Here is a 25139-nt window from a genome sequence, read left to right on the forward strand (position 1 = left end):
GGCATGTGGCCTGACTCTCATGTTCGACAGGTGTGTTGCCTGACAGAGGCAAAGATTAAAGATACTACAGACAGGATGCAGACAGGGTTCAGGGCGATGGTCTAGGCACATTAGAGGAGGCAACAGGACCTTGTAATTACAGGTGATTTATACTTCCCTGATGTGCACTGGGAAACAAGCTCTGCTAAGCACCCAGAGTTGGGCAACTTTCTGACCTGCCTGGCTGACAATTTCATTCATCCAATGGTGGAAGAACCTATGAGAGGCTTGGCCGTACTCGACTTAATACTGACCAACAGGCAAGAGCTGTGGATGAAGTGAAGGAGGTGGGGACCCTGGATGGGAGTGCCCATGTCCTCCCAGAATTCCTTATTAGATGGGGGGCCAAGGAAGTTCATAGTTTGATGTGTCTGTTACACAGGATGGGCTTTAAAAAACTCAGAGACATGACGAGAGTCATCTTGTGGACCAGAATCCTGGAAGAGAAAGGAAGAATTGACAGGTGGGCACTTATGTTTATGAAAGGCACAGGTCTTTTTCAAGAACTGATGTGTTTTGGATTTCAAGATATAGCACTGAGTCAGAAACACAGCTGGGAACTTCAAGAAGATGGTGCAGAAATGATAACCGGAGCTTTGCTATCTAGGCAATACTTTCTGGACCTCAAATGGCAATGCCATAGCATAGAAGAAGCAGGGGTTTTGTACAGTATAACTGGATAGCCAGAGGGATACACTGTCCACATCAACTGCAAAAAAATTTAGTGACAACAGTTGTCCTCCATTCCGCGTAAACCGAATGGAGCTGTCTCTTGGCCTGCCAACACTCTGCATCGAACCATGACTTGGTGGATTTAGGATGGAGAGGATTCTCCCGTAAGGATGCTGCTGAACAAATTGAGACTGTCAAGGATATTACGAGCATAATGATGATGAAGTGCTATCGGAGAATTTGCTAGCTGCATCTTTTCATGGACCATCTTGCAGAGCAAAAAAGTTTGTCGGCCATTTTTGTAGATGAAAGGAACTGCTGATATAGAGGACACTGGGGCAACTTTTTAGCCTCAAGAAAAGGGGTTGATGATCACTTTCTTAACAATTTCCAATCTCAAAATTATCAAATTTGACTAACGTTGGAAGATATTATGGCTTAATCAATAACACCTGACCTGTGGTTAGAGTTGAACATGTAGTTGCCAGGACAGTCATTTTACAAAGTCCATTCAGGTTTGTTCTATTTGCCATGATGCAAAAGTCTACCATGAATTTGGCCAATTTATTTACACAGGCATCCACTGAGGAAACAATTGACTGAGATGCTATCAGAAAGAACTTCTTCAGTGTTTAGAACAAGGCGCAGCAGAGGTTGTAATCACTGGTCTTGTGTTCTAGTCACCCATAATCAAGATCGAAACAGAAAATTTCTGTTCAAGATGACATAGGAAACTGGATAAACGTAGCCATGATCTGCTAGGGCAGCTTTTTTACCAGTAGGTGAAAGGTAGCGATTTATGATAATGTGAACATCTAATAAAATATCAAAAAGACCAAGATCATGACAACTACTGGTAGTAGCACCGAAGTCACAATTGACAACAAGAACATTGAGTTTATTGATGATTTCACCTTTCTTGGCTCAATCAAGGTGGTGGATGCAGCCATGAAATCAAACGGCGAATAACACTGGGACGGAACGCAATGATGATTGGAGACTAAGGGCCTAATAAGGGATCATGTGATCGCCATCTGTGTTGTTTTATCTGTTTTATACTGTACTTTATGGGTTTAATGTTTCGTCTGGGAGTGGTGGGATAAAAGTCTAATAAATGAATAAATATGAATAAATAAATCCGCATTTCCTGTCCAATCACAAGGGGCTTTGTCATTTGGTTTAGGCTGGGATGTAGAGTCTGTACAAGAGATAGAAATAAGAGGAAGCGAACTGTCAGAATGAATGGTGGGTCTAGACCAGTGGTTCTCAACCTTCCTAATGCCGCTACCCTTTAATGCAGTTCCTCATGTTGTGGTGACCCCCAACCATAAAATGATGCAAGAGTTCTTTTCACAGAAATTAAACGGAAACTGACCAATGGCATGAAGATCCATTGTTCATAATTGTATAGACACTGGAGCAGTACCACTGAATGGGCAAAAAGCTTTGTCCTGGTTGTTCAGAAATGAACTTGCAGGGCTTTCAAAAAGAATCCAAAGTTGGTCTTCACAATGCAAAGTACACATCTGAAGATTTAATCTGAATTCTTGAAGGAGCATGCCTAACCTGTCAGGAAGTGGTGCAGTCTCCTCTCACGGGCCCAAGACCTCAGGTATAATTTCCACATTACTATCAGAGGAAGGACTAACTGACAGTGTTCTTGCCGGGTTTCAGCTTGAATTACTACATCATTTTTGGCCTCTGAAGTTTTCAGGGGTTGAGGGTCAGTTTGGATTTGAGGGAGCCGATCCAAAAGAGAAGACCTGAGGGCTGGGCTTCTCTTCAGATCGCGTAAATCTTTCTTTGCTTTTATTAACAAGAAAAGCTTTTTCAGGACACCGTGGCCAAGATGTCGTCCTGAGAAGATTGCAGTGCAATCACTGAAGCCTGACAGGGGCCAATTGTGGAAGCAATTGGCAGAAAAGAGGAGGGGTACGCAAGCTCCACCTCACCTTTCTACCCAGGAAATCCTAGGGAACTTTTGGGGCCATCTCCAATCCTTTAGGGAGTTTATCTCCCCGGATTACAGGCTCTCAGCGTTTCGGGTCAAGAGGACGACCACCATATTCTATCTTGGACTTTTCTTTCTTTCTTAAAGAATCTGCTTTAACCCTCCACTATGATTTACTGCAAATGAACGCTGTGAACTGAGGGGAGAACATCTGCCAAATTCTAAGATATCAATTAAAGCACAGAGACCGGTCACCTGACATGCTAAGGTGCAGGTGCAGATAACCTGGATAAGCCCTCCATCTATTGCCGAAATCACTTGAGTAGAGGGGGACAAGTTGTAATGCTGCAGACAAAAAAGGGATGAAGAACCGAAGCAAAGTTGGAACATCAAGGAGGCACTAAACGATTGGAGGGTAGAATACCGATATTACTTTCCTTTTTTAACTTGGCTATAAAGCATATTGGGTATATCGTAATATATGCTGATATAATAGTGTTTTGTAATAACAGAACTATAAAAGTGACACATACCAGGTGATATAACCAATTGCCGACTAACACAATCTGTATTCGATGTATGTCTGGAAAAAAAGATAGACAAATCCCTAAAGCTGACAGATCACCAAAAAAGAAACTAAAGGTCGACATGGCAGCTTTTTGGAGACGAAAGGATATGTCAACAGCTGCCAGAACAAAAAAAAATTAAGGAAAAAGAAAAAGAATCAGAAAGATTGAAGTCATAACAACTAGATCAAGAAGAGTTGGAGGAAATCTCAGAAGAAGAAAGCATAGATATGGGGGAAAAAGCCCGCCTCCTGGAGAAACAAAGCAAGGAACTAAAAGCATATACAGAAGAAGCGCTTAAACAACAACTTAAAGAACAATCCAAAGAACTTTCCAAAGAAATACAAGATTCCAAGAAAGAACTCTCAGACAGAATAGACGGAATAAAAACACTTGTAGATGGAAACATAAAACAACTAAAAGAGCACAATGACAAATTTGAAAAACTGGAAGGCTGGAGAGCAGGAGCAGATGACAAGTTTAAAGTTCTGCAGTCAGAAGTGAGAAGTAGGAATGTGAAGATCAGAGGGGCCCTGGAATCATTTGGCAAGGAAGATTTAAAGAAAGAACTTACTGAGGCAATTGAAGCTTACTTGGTGGAAGAGGTGAAAACTGAGAAAACATACAGAGTAAACTCTAGAGCAGCGAAGAGAAATAACCAGCCAAGAGATATTCTTGTTGGCTTTGAATCTAAGTCAGTAAAGAACACACTCCAAGGAAAGCACAGAGAAGATCCATTCACTCTTGAAGACCAAGAAGTTAAGATCTTTCAACATTTACCACCAGAGATACTACAAAAAAGGGCACAATTTCACTTCTTATGGCAAATTTTGATTGGACAAAATATTAGATACTTCTGGAAGATTCCATTCGCATTGGAAGTTCTTTTACCAACAGGAAGAAGGATCATAAAAACACTGCAACAAGCACAAGAATTAGCGGATACCCTAGCTGAAGGTTCCGCGTTGGCAGAAGAACAGAGAAAACAGTCAAGTCAACAAGAGCACAAGGGAGTAGCAGGAAAAGGTGCCAGACCCAAAAAGTAAAAATGGAGTCCTTAAAGATAGTCTCAGTCAATGTTAATGGATTAAATTAACCGAATAAAAAATCGAAAGTTTTCAATCAATTAAGGAAATTAAAATGTGATATAATATGCCTACAAGAAACCCATATTGCACAAAGACATCAAAATGTATTGAAAAACAAAAGTTTAGGAAAAGAATGTATTGGATCAGCAAAGGAAAAGAAAAGAGGGGTGGTGACTTATATTGTAAACCCCAATATAAACAAGAAGACCATATCCGAGGACCCAGACGGACGCTTTTCCATCTTAAAGATCAAGCTTCCCGATGGCCAAAATTTTGTTTTGGTGAATCTATACATGCCAAATAACGCTAAAGAGATATTTTACAGGGATTTTTTAAAATCCAATTTGGATTCACTTGAAAATGAGGTAATTATAATCGGAGACTTTAATGCAGTCCAAGATCCATATTGGGACAAATCTTCAAGGAAAATAGGCTCAACATTCCCACCCTCTGCCAGATCTAATTTCAAACATCTGGCGTTAGTAGACGTCTGGAGAGAACATCATCCAAAATCGCGCCAATATACATTCTATTGTGGGTCTGGACATCTCATCCCTTAGCATGCAAGACGAAAGGACGATACTAAAGTTAATATCACAGAGACTAGAAGATCAGGATACACAGATTCTGGGCTCCTCTAACAACAGTGTATGTTCTCCCCGCTTCTGGGAAATTCCGTTATCTTACAAATCCATGCCCATGTATCTCCAAATTTTGGAAACACACCAGTTAAGAAGAGCATTTCTAGTAGCTCGCTTAAACATCTTTCCTTCAAATGTCACCCAAGGTAGATTTTTGAAGATCCCTCCTCAGGAGAGATACTGTTTACATGGATGTAGTGTCCCTGACACGTTGCACCATATACTTCTGGTGTGTCCTAAGTTTGAAATATTTTGTCGCCCGTTAGCTAATCATCTGAAGAAATTGAAATTCAGCTGTGTTAATGAGAAACACTGTATTAAAATGATATTAAATGTGAGGGACAGAGCAACTATTATAAAAGTAGCAAAGTTTTTACTGGCAATTTTAAATGAAAATCTTTTACGATAGATTTTACATCTGAAACTGTTTGAAAATTTTCATTTTATGCTTTGCAATTTTATGCCAATAAAGGTATTCTGATTCTATACATTCTATTCAAACAGACATAATGCTTACTCAAGATTGGACCAATGCTGGGCATCAAAACAAATGTTATACAAATTGAGAACTTCAGAGATATTACCAAACACCTTTGCAGACCACAACCCATTACAAATAGAGTTATGTGTGAAAAGAATCGGAATGAGAAGGTGGAAAATGAATAACTATCTTTTGGAGGATCCAAAAGTACAGCAAATCTGTGAAGCAAATCTACAAGAGTTTTTCCAGCTAAAGGCCACTCCAGATATTTCACTGGCCACGGTGTTGGGCACCAGCAAAGCATATATGAGGGGCATATTTTTGCGATTGAACACCACAATAAGAAAAAGAAAGGAAAAGACTCTGAGTGAAATAAAAGAAAAACTACAACAGACAGAAAGGCAACACCAAGAACATCAAATAAGAGGACTAGCAAAACAAATAAAATTATTAAGAATACAGAGAGACAACAGAGGTGGAAGAAATGAGGAAGAAACTTGACTATCTCAAACAAAATTTTTTTGAATGGGCAGATAAACCTGGAAGATGGCTAGCCCAAAGACTGCGGAAGAGCTATCAGAAGCACAGTATCATAAAGCTAACACACGAAGGCTTGGACTATAATAACGAAGCAGAAATTCATTCATGTCTCACCCAATTTTTTCAGAACATATATATAAAAAAGGAACAAAATATAGATCCTGGAATATTTTGCCAAAAAATATCAATGAGCAGATTCATAGATCATCACAGGAAAATTCTAAATGAAAGAATCACAATGCAAGAAATAAATGATGCCATAAAGGCAATAAAAGCCCAAAAAGCCCCAGGGCCAGATGGACTAAGTGCAATATATTATAAGAAGATGAGCCATGTTGTTTCCCCTCATTTACTCCAACTATTGAATGAGGTTATAGATAATCCTGAAAAATCTCTTCCAAAATCATGGCAACAGGCCTCAATAACACTCATTCATAAAGTAGGAGGAGACATGAACTCACCCAATTCGTACAGACCAATCTCTCTGTTAAACGTGGACTATAAAATTCTGGCAAAAATCTTAGCAAAAAGACTGAAAAAATGTATTGGAGACATTGTACATCAAGACCAAACTGGATTTATGCCAAGAAGGCTAATGAAAAATAACATACGATTTGTCTTGAATGTGGCAGACTATGTGCGTAAAGAAAAGTTGCAGGCTGCATTTATATTCCTGGATGCAGAGAAAGCTTTTGATAATGTCAGTTGGGACTTTCTGTTGAAAGCAACCGATTGTGGTGGCACCTTTCTGGAACTTATCAGACAAATATACTCAAAACAAGAAGCTAGAATATTAGCTTAGGCGCGCGGCTGCCGGGGGCTCCCTGCCTGGCGGCCTGACGCAGCGAGAGGCGCGATGCGCCTCTCGCCGCGTCAGGCCGCCGCCGCTGAAGAACGCCGCCCAGGGCGAAGCGCGGCTGCCGGGGGCTCCCTGCGTCGGGCCACCACCGCTGAAGAACGCCGCCCAGGGCAGCCACCGCCCCATCGGACCGCCGCCGCCGCAGGAAGAACGCCACCGAGGGAGCCCCCACCCACAGTGAGTCCCTAGCGCCCACTGCATTTAGCTGCAGCGGGCTTGATTACTAGTTGAAGCATATTTTGGCAAAGCTCAACAGAAAAGGCTGAATTGTCTCCAGTACAAAGACTTAATATTAAAAACTGGCAAGTTTAAGGATATGCAAATAATAAAGAAAGAAGGAGTAGAAATTCAATGGTTAGAGTATAACCAATTACTATCTAGCTTCAATCCCACTTGGTGTATAGAAATAATTAACAAACTTCTTAAAATTGGCTTAGCCCCTGATCATCTATTAGAAACGGGGCACAGACAAGCAAAACATCTAGTCTATCAACGACTTATGGATATTGAGCTACAAAATGAGATGGCCCTACTCCCAAGCCCATATAGGTTACTAAAGTCCTGGGAGGGATTTTCTACTGCACCATATCTAACATATATCACCTTTACTAAATTTCGATGGGCTTTTTCGAGGGCCCGGTTCAATGCATTTCCATCAGCACTGCTAAGTGGAAGACTGCAGCGTGTGCCCATAGAGGACCGATTATGCCCTTGCAATTCAGGTGTAATTGAATCAATTGCCCACATTATATTATACTGTGACTTTTATAAGGTTGCCAGAAGCTGTTTAATCTTGCCCTTGCTATCAAGGTTTCCTGGACTTACAGATGATCATCTAATTAACATCTTGCTTGCAGATAAAGATAATTCTGTCTCTTACATGGTGGCAAAGTTTTGCTATACTGCCAGCAGAGTGTGGAAATCTTTGGCTATTGTTGATGCTGAATGACCTGACTGTCAAAATGCTGTATTCATGTTTTGTGCCTTTGTCAACTCCCTGATGCTGAATGTCCTGTTAAAACGCTGTAATAATGTATGTCTGTAGATACTTTGTTTTTCTGTAGATACTTTGATGCTGGTCAATGACCGTAATAAATAAATAAATAAATAAATAAATAAATAAATAAATAAATAAATAAATAAATAAATAAATAAATAAATAAATAAATAAATAAATAAATAAATAAATAAAAATAATAATATCTAGATTCAAAGCAGAGTTTCAGCAACCGTTAAATCTAGAGGCTCCAATACCAAAATTTGAAAACTTGGTAATCCAAGACAAGCCTCACTTGCAGGACCAAATATATAAACTGCTATTAAGGTATGAGACGGAAACGGAACGGGTCAAGCCATGTATGATTAAATGGATGCAAAATATTGAGACAAATGTGACAATGGAACAATGGGAACTAGTATGGTCTAGAATACCTAAGTATACTAATAGTCAAATACTTAAAGAAAATTGGTATAAAATGTTTTACAGGTGGTATGTGACACCAAAAGTGATTGCCAAAATTGCTAAAAACTGTGATAACAAATGCTGGAAATGTGATGATAAAATAGGCTCTTTTTTCATATGTGGTGGCGATGTGAAAAAGTTTACAAGTTCTGGGCAAAAATACACACCATTATGCAGAAAATGTGGGGTCTTAGATTTCCTATGAAAGCTGAATCTATGTTACTAAGTAAACCTCTGCAGTGCCTCCCAACTCACACACAAAGTTTATTCTTCTACGCGACGACGGCAGCAAGGCTAGAATTGGCCAAAATGGAAAACGCAAGAACTACCTTCGATGGAAGACTGGCTGAACAAACTAGCTGACTTTGCCAAGATGGCCAAACTGACACTGATAGTCAATGGAAGAACAGAAGAGGCCTTTCAAGAACAATGGGGCCTTTATCTGAATTACTTAAGAAAATAATCTAAAAGGGGACTGAAACGGGGAATTAAGTGTATCAAATGAAGAGTATAACCTATTTTTTCTGTATTAATAATGTAGATTATTCGTACTGTATCATCTTTAATTTTGGAAAATAAAATAAAAATTCTGCTAAAAAAATAAAGAAATAAAATATCTGACACCGGAAAGAAAAAAAAAGCTTTTTCAGATATGTGAAGAGTAAATATAAGGTAATCGAGGCAATAGGCCCACTGCTGGGTAAAGATACTGAGTCTCTGACAGGATCATGAGAAAGCACTGTGTTTTCCCGGAAGAATATGGATACATCGAAGGATGGTAGGAGGCAAGTACAGTGTCTGGGTGGCAGGTTGACACGGACAGAGAGGTTGCCAAGAGGCACCTGGCTGCACTGGATGAGTTCAAATCCCCCAGGCTGGATGGTATGCGCCTGAATGTTCAATGAACCTCTCTGGAGAACTTGTGGAAACTGGTTCCTTCATCTTTCAGACCACTTGGAGGACCAGAGAGGTGCCAGAAGACTGGAGGAGAGAAAATGGTGATTTGGGGAAGCAAGGATTTGTCTCCAACAGGCCCTGCCAGATCAACCTGGTTTACTTTTGACTGAGTAATGGGATAACTACATGAAGATCAATATAGGCTAGATATCAGGGGGGGAAATTCCACCGTCAGAGTAGTTCAGCAGTAGAATCAACTGCCTAAGAAGGTGGTGAGCTCCTCTTCAGTGGCAATCTTCCAGCAGCAGCTGGACATATTTATCCTGGATGCTTAAGGCTGATCCTGCATTGAGCAGGGGGTGGGACTAAATGTCCTGCATGGCCCCTTCCAACTCTATGGTCCTATGATACTACAGTTTCAATATTCTCTATTGTCTGCACAAGACAAGCATTATTACTCAACAGACTCAAATTTAGCAGATGCTTGAATCAGACTGTGTATACCAAAATAAAGCTCTTATCTCAACTGTATAAATATTTTGCAGTGAAAAGGGAGACCCACCCAAAGGAATCCCTCATGTATGCCATCCATTGTAACCAAATCAACAGAATTCTTTGATCCCTGGTCAGTTGCTTCTACCTGTTACTGGAAAGATATTGTCCAATCTTCTCCTGATTGTTCCAGAGCAGCCGGTGTAGAGCAAGCACGTTGCCATCACTGATGAAAGACAGGCTATGATTGACAGTGTCACTTGCTGGGCAATCTGACGCAATATCCAGGAAAAACCTACACCAAAAGGAAAGCCTTCATTGTCTGGAGCAGAAACATCAAAACATCTCACTATGTAAAAAAAAATTCCCCTCCTCCCCTGAACCATATGAAGGTATTATAGCTGTAAAGCTGAGCTAATAAATAAAGCTCTTTATATGCTTCAATAAAAGTTGGGGAATTGTAGTCCATGAACATCTGGAGGACCACAGGCTGACTACCTCTGCAAGCACACAAAGCTTATCCTTTGAACAAAACCTTGACTAAAACTTAATTAGTCTCATATTTTGGTCTTCTCCACCAATGGGCAGATCTTCTGATAAAAAATATTAAGATTACACAAGGTAATTGCCAAAACTTTTATTTTTACTTGATGAAATGGTAATTCCAGAGAATACACTTATGTTTATGAAAGGCACAGGTCTTTTTCAAGAACTGATGTGTTTTGGATTTCTAATGATATAGAAACAAAGGTATCTAAACTTGAGATCTTACCCCAAAAAAATTCAGACCATAATCCTGTAACCTTGATTTATAAAAGAAAATCTAATACTTTTGGATGGAAACTGAATGAAGCATTGTTGCAGAAAAAAGTTATTGTAGAGGACTCTAAGAAAAAAATTAAAGAAAGTTTTGAACTTAATCTTAACAAAGGTGAAAATGATTTGTGACACAAGAAAAGTCCTTATTGGAGGTTCCCTGATAAACATAATTCTGAACCAGTTCACAGTTCACCAGTTCATTTGCTGGGCCCACCTATTGCTATACTCGGTCACCAGCCGAAGATCCAGCTACCTACAAGTGGGGTCTTAACTTCCACAATGCCAAAATGGTAGTGGCTACAATCATTCACATCCCTGGGACAATTAGATCAAGTATCTCATGGGCCTGCACTCTTTGGAACACACACTTGAATGATGGAGGCAAAGCTTTACAATGTGGCATTCCAGTCAACTTACCTCCGAGCTGCATCAAAATTGCTCTTGACAAAGTCATTGAAAGGCCGCATGTGTTCCTCCTTTGTAAACAAGACGTGGTTGGCGATACTTTGCAGCACCTAGATAAGAAATAAAACCACTAATGCTACTGAATTCTCTTGCTCATCATCAGTGCTTGTTTTAATTCAAGACACCTACAATAAGTCTGAATATGAAGGGATCGCAAACACCATTTGTTTGGATTGTGCCTGTGCTGGCACAACCAGCCAATGCTTCATCCGCTCACCTCAATGGATAGGCATGCTATTCCATGGGACTCTATGCTCACAGCATCTAACATTTAGACTGGATTGCTATCTAGGTAGAAGAGCTACCCTGCTTAAAAGATTCAGAAAAAGTATCTGTAAGAAGAACAATACAGCAGGGGCTCAGGAATGTAAATGAACAGAGGAGAAGGGGCCCCCTGGCTTTTTAAATTCTGAAGAGTTTCCAAAACAAATAACAGTAAAAAAATAATCAACCATTTCCAAAAATGTTGAAGACACCGGGAATAAAAAAGTTTTACCACAGGGAAAATAGAAATAAATGCAATAGTTATTTGCCTAACTTTGTTTGCTGATTTAACATAAAACACATCATTTATAACTTAAGTAGCATATGATTGTAGAATTTAAAAGAATAAGCATTCCTGTTTTCCATACGAAAACATTACAAGTATTCTCATAACATGAGAAAAAGCTGGAATCTGTACCCCTATGCTACCAACATGTGTGTCTTTCAGGTTGCCAAGAGGTAGGAAAAGATGGAAGTTGTTCTGCAATAAACCATCAAAAAAGCATATAATGTGGAGAGAAACACTCAACAGGCCTACCACTATATCAGAGTGGCACTTACCTGGAACTGTTGTTTACTGACATCTTCTGTTGATAAGCATATTGAATCTGTGCCGACACAAGTCAGCTGTGGACATTTTATGCTGAGCTTTAAAAGAATACAATGGAGAGTCCTACCCTATGGAGCTGGTACATGCATGGCAACTCTAGGGCTCTCGCAATTTGTTGCTAGACCAACTCATGAGGCTGGCAACATCTTCGATGTGATCTTCATTGCCAGGGTAGAAGTGAGTCTGGAGGCAGCTTTGACTCTACCAGGGTCAGACCACTATGTCCTGCAAGCTGAGCTCAGGATACCCCCCCCCCAGTTGGGCAGTGGGCATATTATTGCCCACCCATGGAAACTAATGGAGGACTGGCAGTCCTGCTTGTCAGCCGCTATGGAGGAGATTGCCCCTCTCCACCCTCATCTCAAACAGGCCTCCTGGTCCACCAGGGCACTCTGGGAGAAGAAAAGGGAAGAAAAGGGACTAGAGCGAGAGTGGCAGAAGACGCGTGACGAGGCAGCAAGAACATCTCATTGCACATGAGACGGCAGGGAAAGTGGTGAAGCTTGATTTTTTTGCTGTGCAAGCTCTTACCCAGCCCAATTGTTTAGGGCAGTGCAGTCACTCTCCGCCCTGGAGGAGGGGGGCCAAAACAGTAGGCAATTGGATGTTGGCTGTGAGGCATTAGTGAACTATTTTGCAGATAAAGCCTTGTCGCTCCACCGCAAACTTCTTGTCACAGTTGATACACTAAATAAACTGGAGGCCTTTGAAGGTGACTTTTGATGGCTTCAGACAGCTCTCTTTACCCAGAGGGGACAAGGTACTTGGTTATGCTCCTTTCTCCATAACCGGACCCAGAGGCTGAGTTGTCATAGAATCCTAGAGTTGGAAGGGGCCATACAGGCCATCTAGTCCAACCCCCTGCTCAACGCAGGATCAGCCCTAAGCATCCTAAAGCATCCAAGAAAAGTGTGTATCCAACCTTTGCTTGAAGACTGCCAGTGAGGGGGAGCTCACCACCTCCTTAGGCAGCCTATTCCACTGCTGAACTACTCTGACTGTGAAATTTTTTTTCCTGATATCTAGCCTATATCGTTGTACTTGAAGTTTAAACCCATTACTGAGTGTCCGTTCCTCTGAAGCCAACGGAAACAGCATCCTGCCCTCCTCCAAGTGACAACCTTTCAAATACTTAAAGAGGGCTATCATGTCCCCTCTCAACCTCCTTTTCTCCAGGCTGAACTCTCCTAATTCTCCTAATCGTGCCCTAATCGACTCCCTTGTGGGTCCCTCAGGGTGTGGTTCCCTCTCCCATGCTTTTCAACATCTTTATGCACCCTCTGGCACAGCTGGTGCAGAGCTTTGAGCTGGTCTGCCATCAATATGCTGATAACACCCAGCTCTTCTCACGGACAGCCTCCCGGACTCTCCACTGGAACTATTTGCCAGATGTTTGGAAGCAGTGGCTGAACGGCTCAAGCAGAGATGTCTGAAACTCAACCTCTCCAAGATGAAGGTCCTGTGGCTGGGGGGGTAGAAGGATGGGCCAGGAAGCGTGCTTACCCACCCTGGCAAGAACACAACTTACAACCGTGCCTCACATCAGGCATCTGGGAGTGACCATTTATAACTCACTAACTTTGGAGGCACAGGTCAAGAGAGTAGACTGTCAGACATTTTTACATTTTCAGGCGCTACTAGTGCCCTACCTGTCTTCTGAGCACCTGGCGACAGTGATCCATGTGACAGTCACCTCCAGGATAGATTTCTGTAACTCACTCTATGCGGGCCTGCCTTTGGCCTTGATCCGTAAATTGCATTTGGTTCAAACTGCAGCTCCTAGGGTCTTCACAGGAACATCTTAGAGGGCCCACATCCAGCTGCATTGGCTGCAAGTTGCTACCTGGATCCAGTTCAAAGTTTTGGTTTTGTCATTCAAGGCCCTACACCAGGGGTAGTCAAACTGCGGCCCTCCAGATGTCCATGGACTACAATTCCCAGAAGCCCCTGCCAGCATTTGCTGGCAGGGGCTTCTGGGAATTGTAGTCCATGGACATCTGGAGGGCCGCAGTTTGACTACCCCTGCCCTACACAGTCTGCAACCCACATTACTGAGGGACCACCCATCGTCCTATGCCCCCTACAGAGCTTTACACTCTGTGGGGACCAACTTGTCATCCTAGTGAAGCATGACTGGTCTTGACCAGGGCCAGGGCCTTTTCAGTCCTAGAGGAGCTGCGGGCCTTGCAGGAACTTTCAGCGGGCCTGCAAAACAGAGCTCTTCCACCAGGTCTATGGTTGAGGCTGGTGTGACATTGAGGAACATCTAATTGGACCCCCCGGTGTTAAGTGATGTTAGGGGTGAGTGGTGTTAAGTGATGGCCTTATGTCAACCGTGCTCCCTTGCCCTGGCTCCCTCTATTAATTAATTTGGGGGGGAGACAGTTGAGTTACACCGCAGTGTTTTTTTTGGGGGGGGGTTATTTCTGTGTATGATATTTTTTATGTTCTAGGATATTTTAATGGGGATTTAATGGGGGTTTTATGATGGACTTAATGTACCCGACCTCGAGCTGGTTCCGGGAGTTGACAGGAAATAAATCTAATAATAATAGCAGCAACAACAACAACCTTTAGAAGGAGAGGTGAGTCTCTCATTGGAGAGAATACTGCAAAATAGCCTTTTCTAGGTCAGCATCTCTCTTCATCTGCTGGTCCAGTGCATAATGCTTAATAATTGTGTCTTCTCTTGCCCAGATTTCAGCTTTACAAATGTCTAGTAGTGGACCACTTATGTGAAAAACTGCAGACGCAGCCATCACATGTGGTAGAATGCCCTCTAAATTCAACAGGACACAGCATACTGACAAACAGGTAGCAGGACATAAAAGTGGCTACTATCCATCTAGAGATGCTAGAGAGAAAGAGGCAGCCTTGTCCTTTCTCGGGCCCCAGTAATTAATGTCATAATTCTAGCTATTCTGGGCCAAGGAAGATATAGCAGTAGGGGGAGATCCAATAATAGGGGGGCAACGAAGTACAAAAGTCCAAGAAGGCCCCACCCGTGGGTTTCTCATGTTCGGTGGCCTGGTCAATACATTTAATGCCCTTCAAATCCCCATCCCATCACCAGATCTGGGGGAAAGAAGGATAGGGCGGGGCCATTGTTGATGCTCTGCAATGCTAGATCAATTAACAATTTCTCGACCTTGAAGGATTATTTTGCAAGGCATGAGGTTGACTTGGTATGTGTGCCCGAAACGTGGGCACAGTTGCCCTGAAAGATCTGGCCCTGCCTGCGTATTTAGCCCTCAATCAGCACAGTCTCCACAGTAGGGGGGATGCGATCCTTGTCTGGGAGACCTTTCCCTTCAGGGGACTCCCTGCGCAATCAATCCCGGAGGTTCAACGTGTTGGTTAGGGTGGGAATCGGCCGAGAAAATGGGTATCTGGGTGGTGTACCGTTCACCCACTGCACCTCTGGATTCCCTGCAAGGCCTCCTGGAGGCAATGGCCGCTGAGACTTTGCAGTACCCCAAACTTTTAATTTTGGGGGGATTTAATGTCCACATAGATATGCCATCCCCAGGTCTTGGACAGGATCTGGTGTTGGCCATGGCGATACTTGGGTTCTCACAATTTGTTGCTGGTCCCACCCATCAGGCATTAAACCCTTGATTTAATATTCGGTGCAGGAATAGAGGTAGATCTGGTGGCGAATAACATGGTTCCATGGTTAGACCACCACCCTGAAGGACACCACACCCTCACCATTTGCTGAAAGTGACTTATAAAATCTGAGAGATTCCTGAATACTCTGTGGGACCCGATGACCTCCAGCATTTTGTTGGCGACCTTGGAGGAGGAATGGCAGTCTGATGTTTGCTACTGAAGAGACTGATCCATGGTGCCCTTTCCACCCTCGCCTCAAACAGTCTCCTTGATATTCCCAGGAGTTTCAGAAAAGGAAGAAGAAAGTAAGACTGCTAGAGTGAGTGTAGAGGAAGACTTGCGACGAGGCAGGAAGCACATCTTATTGCACGCTTATGAAGTTATATGAGATGGTGGTTAGTGGCGAAGCTCTCCCCCAGCACAATTACTTAGGGTATCTACCTTAAGGAAGGGTGCCAAAATTCTAGTAAATTGGACTTGCACTGTGAGACATTAGTCTGCAACTATTTTGCAGACAATGTCTTATTGCTCCGCTGGGATATACCCATCACAACTGACACAAAATGTGAACTTGAAACTCTGTGGCCGTCACGGGGGTTAACTTTTGATTACTTCAGATGGATCTCGTAATCTGAAGTGGACAAGTTGCTGCCGTGAGAGTGACCACTTGCCCCTTAGTCCCCTGCCCATCTTGGTTGCTCAAACTGGGTAACCAATGGATAGGAGGCCACTTGAGAGAGATTGTGAACCTCTCCCTAATATTGGGCAAGTTCCCTGAAGGACATAAGGAGGCAGTGGTATGTCCTCTCCTGAAAAAAACCATCGCTGGACCCGCAAGACCCTGCCAGCTACCGCCCAGTCATGCACCTTGCGTTTCTGGGAAACGTGGATGAGAAGGCCAGCTCCTAGCAGTTTTGGAGGAAACTTCGGCCCTGGATCCATACCAGTCGGGTGACAACTCAGCTGGCTAAGTTTTGTGCCGCCACCATAAAAATCCGATGCTCTAAAGCAAGGGTAGTCAAACTGCGGCCCTCCAGATGTCCATGGACTACAATTCCCATGAGCCCCTTCCAGCGTCTGCTGGCAGGGGCTCCTGGGAATTGTAGTCCATGGACATCTGGAGGGCCGCAGTTTGACTACCCCTGCTCTAAAGTAGCATAATTTTAAGTTCTATTTTATGATCTGTTTTAAATTGGATTACAAATGACCATATTCTTTTGGTCTTTTATGTATTGACTTCATATAACTTGAACAACTGTAATAAAGTTTGATTGATTGATTGATTGATTGATACCAGTCTGGCTTTCGTTCTGGCAACTTCCTGGTCGCCCTGACGGATTATATCCTCATACTTTTAGATCTGTTGGTTGCATTTGATGTGGTCGATAATGAGCTGTTGGCCCACCACCTCGCCAGGACTGGGATTAGGGGGATTGCACTGAAATGGCTGGTCTCCTTTCTCGAGAACCAGACACAATTTGTTGCAGTGGGGGAGGAGTTGTGCTCCCATGTGGAGTACCTCAGGGGGCAATACCCTCCTTCACACTTTTTAACATCTATATGTACACTCTAAGCCCAGGGTCTGGGGCTTTGGGCTGGGTTGTCACCAATATGTGGATGATACCCATCTCTACCTCCTGATGGGCAGCCAGCCTGACTCCCCCCCACGTACATTTGCCAGTTGTTGGGAAGCAGCATCTGGATGGCTCAGGCAGAGACATCTAAAACTGAGTCTCTCCAAGATGGGGACCCTGTGGCTGAGTAGAAGAGGGCAAGACCAGGAAGCCTGTCTTCCCTGCCTGGATGGGGTGCAAGTAACACCTGCACCGGTCACCAGGAATTTGGCGTTGATCTTTGATGCCTCCCTTTCAATGTATTGTCTAATGGTTCTTATGGGTTTTATATAGTATTTTTATTTGTTTTATACTTTGTAAGCTGCCATGAGAGTGGCGATCTAGAAATAAATAAATAAACTAGGTCCAGAAGATATTCAGGAATCGTAAATATTGTGGTGGAAAAGAGCACCCAGGGTTAACAGGTCTGGGTCCCTGGTGATGTACTCCCTTTTGGACAATCTGAACATCTCCATGAGCCAAAAGGAGGCCATTAACATTCCCCTTTGAGTTATCTCATTTAATCTTTTCTATCACATGACTAGGGGAAAGTTACAGACTGTCATCCCTCACCAGTGAAATTGAAAAGCATCCCAAATCAAACCTAGATTGCTGCCTGTCAGAGAACAGAACAGCAGGGCTTTTGTGTACTCTGCAGAAGTGAATAGGTTTACTGCCAGGTACCCCATCTGGCAAACACTCCTCTAATACAGAGATTCCCAACTTGGGAAGCTCTGGAGAGGGTCCATGGCCTTTCCCTTCTTGCCTTAATGGACAAGGCCACAAGCTAGGAAAACATCCATTTCCATTGCTCCTCCTCCCAAGCATATGGTTTCCATGCTCTCTTGGTTCTGCAGGGCCTGTAAGATGGAGCTCTTCCACCAGGCATTTGCTTGAGGACAGGGCAGAGACCGGTATTACTACTGTGGATCCCATCCTACTTTTTCAGTGATACAAACCTCCGGTTAACACCACCTAGGGTCATCTGTAGGGGCCCCAGGGCTGGAACAGCAGGGCTGGGTTTTAGGAGGAGCTTGGGGTACAGCTTACCAGCTGAAACAAAGGCTGGGGACACATAGAGAGAGAAACAAACTCCTAGCTTGCAGTCTTCAACAACAATTGTAGAAACCCATGCATCTCAAGGAATCATTTATTTATTTATTTGATTTCTATACCGCCCTTCCATATGGCTCAGGGCGGTTTACATACAACATCATAGGAGGATACATGGAACGAGTCAACATACAACACAGTCAATATGCAACGATATGAATACCATCGCTCCTATTAAAAATACCATCCATGAATCCCTGAATACCATTGCTCCTATTAAAAAAGACTATCAAGATCTGGGGAGGAAGCTCAAGCAAATGGGGGCATAAGTGGTATTCTCTTCAATCTTGCCTGTCAAAGGAAAAGGAATGTGTCGGGAGAGGAATATAATCGAGGTGAATCAGTGGCTGCGTAGTTGGTGCCGGCAGGAGAGATTTGGTTTCTGGGACCATGAGATAGGCTTTCTTGAGGAAGTCCTACTAGCACCTGATGGACTGCACTTATCGAAGCTGGGGAAGAATGTGTTTGGCAGGAACCTGGGGAGATTCATCAGGAGAGCTTTAAACTGAAGCCACTAGGGGAAGGAGACGTTCAACATAGGGAGTGTGTGGAAGGAAAACGATCAGGGGCCTGACCGCCTGACCAACGAGAGGATGTGGATGCTGCACTTTGTGAGCAGCTTGAGAAAATATCCAAGCGGCAGGACCTTGTCATCATGGGTGACTTCAGTTTCCCAGATGTGTGCTGGGAAACAAACTCTGCAAAGCGTCCTCAGTCATGCAACTTTCTGACCTGCCTGGCTGACTATTTCATTTATCAAATGGTAGATGAACCCACAAGAGGTTCAGCCATACTGGACTTAATACTGACCAACAGGCAAGAGTTGGTGGATGAGGTGAAGGAGGTGGGGACCCTAGGGGGAAGTGACCATGTCCTCATATAATTCCTTTTGAGATGGGGAGACAAAGAAGCTTGTAGCCAGACGCGGATATTGGATTTTCGTAGGGCAAGCTTTAATAAACTCAGAGACATAATGAGTGTCATACCATGGACGAGAATGCTGGAAGGGAAGGGAGCATGTGAAGGGTGCTCAAACAAGAGCTATTACATGCTCAATCCATGACTATCCCAGAAAGACGAAAACACTGCAGGAGCTCTAAGAAGCCTATTTGGATGAACTGAGAACTTCAAGAGGAACTAAGAAAGAAAAGGGAAATGTTCAGGAAATGGAGGGAAGGACAGAGCTCTAAAGAAGAGTACCTACAGGTTACTAGGTACTGTAGATCAATCATCAGAAAGGCCAAAGCTGAGAGTGAGCTAAGATTGGCCAGGGAAGCCCATTGTAGATTTTTCAGTTATGTGAGGAGCAAACGTAAAGTAAAGGAGGCAAAAGGCCCACTGTTGGGTGCGGATGGACAAACTCTAACGGAAGATGCAGAGAAAGCAGAAAGGCTTAGTGCTTATATTATATCTGTTTTTCCCCACAGGTCAAAGGGTTTAGGCACATCTAGAGATGGCAGTAGGCAAAGAACCTGTCTGGGTGGCAGGTTAACATGGATAGAGAGGATGTCGAGAGGCATTTAGCTGCACTGGATGAGTTCAAATCCCCTGGGCTGGATGAAATGCACCCGAGAGTGCTCAAAGAACTTTCAGGAGAACTTGCAGAATCTTCGGGACCTCTTTAAGGTCCCGGAGGACTGGAAGAGAGCAAATGTTATTCCGATCTTCAAAAAAGGGAGGAAGGATGACCCAGGAAACTACAGACCAGTGAGTCTGACCTCTGTTGTGGGGAAGATAATGGAGCAGATATTAAAGGGAGCGATCTGCAAATATCTGGAGGACAATTTGGTGATCCAAGGAAGTCAGCATGGATTTGTCTTCAACAGGTCCTGTCAGACCAACCTGGTTTCCTTTTTTGACCAAGTGACAGGTTTGCTGGATTGTGGAAATTCGGTTGATGTCGTTTACTTGGATTTTAGTAAAGCTTTTGATACGTTTCCCCATGATGTTCTGATGGATAAGTTGAAGGACTGCAATCTGGATTTTCAGGTAGTTAGGTGGATAGGGAATTGGTTAGAGAACCTCACTCAAAGAGTTGTTGTCAATGGTGTTTCATCAGACTGGAGAGAGGTGAGTAGCGGGATACTTCAGGGCTCGGTGCTCGGCCCGGTACTTTTTAACATATTTATTAATGATCTAGATGAGGGGGTGGAGGGACTATTCATCAGGTTTGCAGATGACACCAAATTGGGACGACTGACAAATACTCTGGAAGATAGAGTTCAACGAAATCTGAACACAATGAATAAATGGACAAATGAGAACAAGATGCAATTTAATGAAGATAAGTGTAAAGTTCTGCATCTGGGTCAGAAAAATGAAAAGCATGCCTACAAGATGGGGGATACGCATCTAGGAAACACTGTGTGTGCACGAGACCTTGGGGTACTTGTGGAATGTAAACTAAACATGAGCAGGCAGTGTGATGCAGCGGTAAAAAAGGCGAATGCCATTTTGGGCTGTTTCAACATCACATCAAAATCACAAGGTGTCATAGTCCCATTGTATACGGCACTGGTCAGACCACACCTGGAGTACTGTGTGCAGTTCTGGAGGCCTCACTTCAAGAAGGACGTAGATTAAATTGAAAGGGTACAGAGGAGAGCGACGAAGATGATCTGGGGCCAAGGGACCAAGCCCTATGAAGATAGGTTGAGGGACTTGGGAATGTTCAGCCTGGAGAAAAAGAGGTTGAGAGTGGACATGATAGCCCTCTTTAAGTATTTGAAAGGTTGTCACTTGGAGGAGGGCAGGATGCTGTTTCCGTTGGCTGCAGAGGAAAGGACACGCAGTAATGGGTTTAAACTACAAGCATAATGATATAGGCTAGATATCAGGAAGAAAATGTTCACAGTCAGAGTAGTTCAGCAATGGAATAGGCTGCCTAAGGAGGTGGTGAACTTCCCCTCACTGGCAGTCTTCAAGCAAAGGTTGGATACACACTTTTCTTGGATGCTTTAGTATGCTTTGGGCTGATCCTGCGTTGAGGAGGGGGTTGGACTAGATGGCCTGTATGGCCTCTTCCAACTCTATGATTCTATGATTCTTCTCTAACCCCAGTTGTCATAATAACAGCATAATATTAAAGAGCAAACAAACAATTCTATGATTCTATGATTCTAATAACAATCCAACAGTGGTTCTAAACAACACAATTTCAGTCATGCCAACAATAAGAACATAACAAGCTAAACCAACTGGAGAGGCCAGACTGCTTCAGATCATGGAGGGGATATCTGAGGGGACCTGTGGTCGGTCTCAGGCAAATGCCTGGTGGAGGAGCTCCCTTTTGCAGGCCCTGCGGAACTCTGGGAGTTCGGGCAGGGAGCTCGTTCCACCAGGTGGGGGCCAGGACGGAAAAAGCTCTGGCCCTCGTTGAGGACTGATGTGCTTGTTTGGGGCCAGGGATCACCAGCCAGTTGGCAGTGGCGGAGTGTAATGCTCTTTTGGCAGAGAGACAGTCTCTCGGGTACATTGGGCCCAGGCCTTGAAGGTAAGAACCAGAACCTTAAGCCTGATCCAGAATTCAATTGGGAGCCAGTTGAGTTGTTGAAGAATAGGCCGGATATGAGATCTCCATGATGTGTTGGTGATGATCCTGGCCGCTGCGTTCTGCACCAATTGCAGTTTCTGGGTCAAGGATGAGGGGAGGCCTGCGTAGAGCGAGTTGCAGAAGTCCAGCCTAGAGGTGACCGCTGCGTGGATCACTGTGGTTAGGTGCTCTGGTGCCTAGTAGGGTGCTAGTAGCTTGGCTTGGCATAGATGGTAGAAGGCCTGCCGCGCTACTCTTGTGACCTGCGCCTCCATGGAGAGGGAGGCGTCGAGGATCGCACCCAGGTTTCTGGCAGAGTGGGCTACTGTTAGATGCACTCCGTCCAGGTTGGGTAGGCGAGCTTCCTTGCTTGGTCTCTTCTTACCCAGCCACAGGACCTCTGCCTTTGAAGGGTTGAGCTTCATGCTCCAGGCACGAGTAAAGCTAGCCAGCCTATCACTAAACCCCCAGCATCAGGGACTTCAAAAGTGGTTACTGTATATACTCGTGTATAAGACGGGTTTTTCCACACAGTATTCACAGTATTTGCTTCTGCAAACCTCCTGCCAGCTGAAGCTTGCTTGCTCTGGCTGCTTGTAGGACAGCAACAGTTGAACTGAGGGACTCTGATCTTTTTTTCCTTTTGCCTTCTTCCAAACTATTCTTTTGGTTTCTGTGGGTGGGGAGGGGGAGGGTGGGTTTTGGGGGTGCTTTGGGATTGACTGTTTATCCTAATGTTTGGCATAAAATTGCAACGCATAAAATGAAATTTTCAAACAGTTTCAGATGTAAAATCTATCGTAAAAGATTTTCATTTAAAATTGCCAGTAAAAACTTTGCTACTTTTATAATACTTGTTGTGTCCCGCACATTTAGTATCATTTTAATCTAGTGTTTCTCATTAACACAGCTGAATTTCAATTTCTTCAGATAATTAGCTAACGGGTGACAAAATACTTAGGACACACCAGAAGTATATGGTTCAACGTGTCAGGGACACTACATCCATGTAAACAGTATCGCTCTTCAGAAATCTACCTCGGGGGACATTTGAGGGAAAGATGTTTAAGCAAGCTACTAGAAATGCTCTTCTTAACTGGTGTGTCTCAAACATTTGGAGATACATGGGCATGGATTTGTAAGTTAAGGGAATATCCCAGAAGCGGGGAGAACATACACTGTTGTTGGAGGAGCCCAGAATCTGTGTATCCTGATCTTCTAGTCTCTGTGATAATAGCTTTAGTATCGTCCTTTCGTCTTGCATACTAAGGGATGAGATGTCCAGACCCATAATTTGAAGTTTTTTTGACATTTTGCCCAGACAGCTGAAAGAATAAGGGTCACTCAAAAGATTAATTAACAAACTACCCGTTTGGGCATGGAAATGAATTTTTAACCAGTATTTAAAGGACTGAGACCAAGCCCGGGCTTCTAGACTCTGTTGGCCAAGTTCTGTTTATTTCTTCTTTTTTCTGAGGGGCAGCATTGTTTGCCTTTTCTTCTTGGGGTTGTGTTGATTTTTACAGTTCTTTCATTCAGTGTTGAGTTTTACAGTACTTAATTTCAGTGTTTCGTTCTCGGGAGGCACTGTGGCTGTAGTTAGAGTAGTCCATTCTCCCAGTTGGGTAACTGTTGCACTTGTTGTAGGTTGCCAACTTCGGCTACTGTTTTTCTGCTCTGGTTTGCTGGCCCTCTTTTGCACTGACAGAGCTAGTTTACTGTTTTTCTTTAAATAAATATTGAAAAACACTGAACCTACTGGTGCCTCAATTAATGTAAATTTACCAGTAACTGCTTGATTTCCCACCCTGGGCTTATATGCGAGTCAATAGGTTTGCCCAGATTTTGTGGTAAAATTAGGTGCCTCGGCTTATATGCAAGTATATACGGTAGTCAGAATTCTGGATGTTGGGGGGGGGGGGTTTGCTCCCTCTGCAGGTTCTGTTGACCCAGAGTCTCTTTGCGATTTTGAGGTGAAAACTGGAAGGAATGCTGAAGATACACTTATGGTTGGCTTAATGGCTGAAGGAACTGGCACTGCTCCCGATATGTTAGCACTGAGCAAAGTGTGGCATGGAATTTGAGGTGTAAGAGAAAATGCTTACGGATTGAACCATTTGCAAGTTTTTCTTAATGGCCATCAGGACATCTTGAGAACAATGTGGAAACTTCAAAAGCTACATCCTTGCCCCTGCTGCATGTCTCAAGGGGGAACGCAGTGAGCCGGGTCCAGGAGCATCGGTGCATGCCCTGGAGCAGCCCACTCCCTCTGTTGAGTGCTTACCAGCATTAATTTCCTATTTGGTGAGGTGGATGGCTTCCACTTGGATAAGCTTCACCAGTGATTTTTCTGAAGTACCATGAGTTGCCTAAGGTGGGGCCAAGGCCAAGAGGGCCCACTCCCATCATGTGGCCTTGAGCCTGAATAGACCTCTACCATTAACTTTTGGTACATCTTGGATGATTCCACATTGTAGGCTCAGACATAGTGGCAGTTTCACTGCACACTTCACACACTTTTTAAACAGATCCTCGGACACCATATGAGGATCACACCCCAAAAAAGCTTTTCTCTCTCTCTCTCTCTCTCTCTCTCTCTCAATAATAGAAGTCAACGGCACCCAAAAGGATATCTGTCGTATTGCTATGTCAATCTATAGTAGTTTTCCAGGGCTAGAGCTGGGTTTTTTCACTCCACCCTCCCTTCCAGGTTCCATTGTTGTTGCCAGCATTGCTGATGAAAAGGTATCTGCGTGTTCCCAGCTGGCTCCAGTTTTCACACTTCTGATTTCAAACACTTTTTCCTGGGAACCCCCATTCTCCCACACAGCATTAGGGGAGTGGGCCAAGTCTATATATACTCTTGGGGATCCTTTGTCACATTGTCTTAATAAATTTCTTCCTGTTCTGTAATGGACTTCCACTGATACCTGTTCCAGTATGTTCCTTCTAATAAACCAAGTTTGATCAAGTACCTGATGCTTGGGACTTTGGTCTTGACAATATTGGAGCTACAGCTAAGAATGTCAATTCCTTGCAGCCATGAAAAAGGAACTGAGGGAAAGGGGCGTGCCTCCCATGAAGTATGTGATACCCGTGGCAGACAAAAATCCCACATGCACCAGTTCTGTGCGGTGCCCCCATTTTAGGAAATTGTAGATCTAGAAATAAAATGTCAACAGCTGCCCTGAACAGTTTCAGTCCCCAGGTAGGTCTGCACCAGAAGACCAAAGATGACTTTTCTTGGATGCTTTAAGATGCTTTGGGCTGATCCTGTGTTGAGCAAGTGGTTGAACTAGATGGCCTTTGTGGCCCCTTCCAACTCTGAATCTGTGATTCAGTGATTCTATCTATCTATAGCATAGGCAGAAATATTCAATGCTGTAGAGCAGTAGTCCCCAACCTTTTTATCACCGGGGACTG

At 43.6% G+C, this 25139-nt stretch overlaps 1 protein-coding gene across 5 annotated transcripts in view; it reads right to left on the bottom strand.

Annotated features, from left to right (window-relative positions):
* Nucleotides 1-25139, bottom strand: part of NF1 (neurofibromin 1) — a 365186-nt gene that overhangs the window by 142799 nt on the left and 197248 nt on the right. For all 5 annotated transcript variants that reach the window (XM_077311869.1, XM_077311867.1, XM_077311868.1 and 2 more), the window contains 2 exons: nt 10925-11022; nt 9837-9983 (listed from right to left, as the gene is read on the bottom strand). In XM_077311869.1, coding sequence (XP_077167984.1) covers nt 9837-9983; nt 10925-11022 — 245 coding nt within the window. The remainder of the gene's footprint in view (nt 1-9836; nt 9984-10924; nt 11023-25139) is intronic.

This window comes from Paroedura picta, chromosome 15, assembly GCF_049243985.1.
Source record: "Paroedura picta isolate Pp20150507F chromosome 15, Ppicta_v3.0, whole genome shotgun sequence".
Lineage (NCBI taxonomy): Eukaryota > Metazoa > Chordata > Lepidosauria > Squamata > Gekkonidae > Paroedura > Paroedura picta.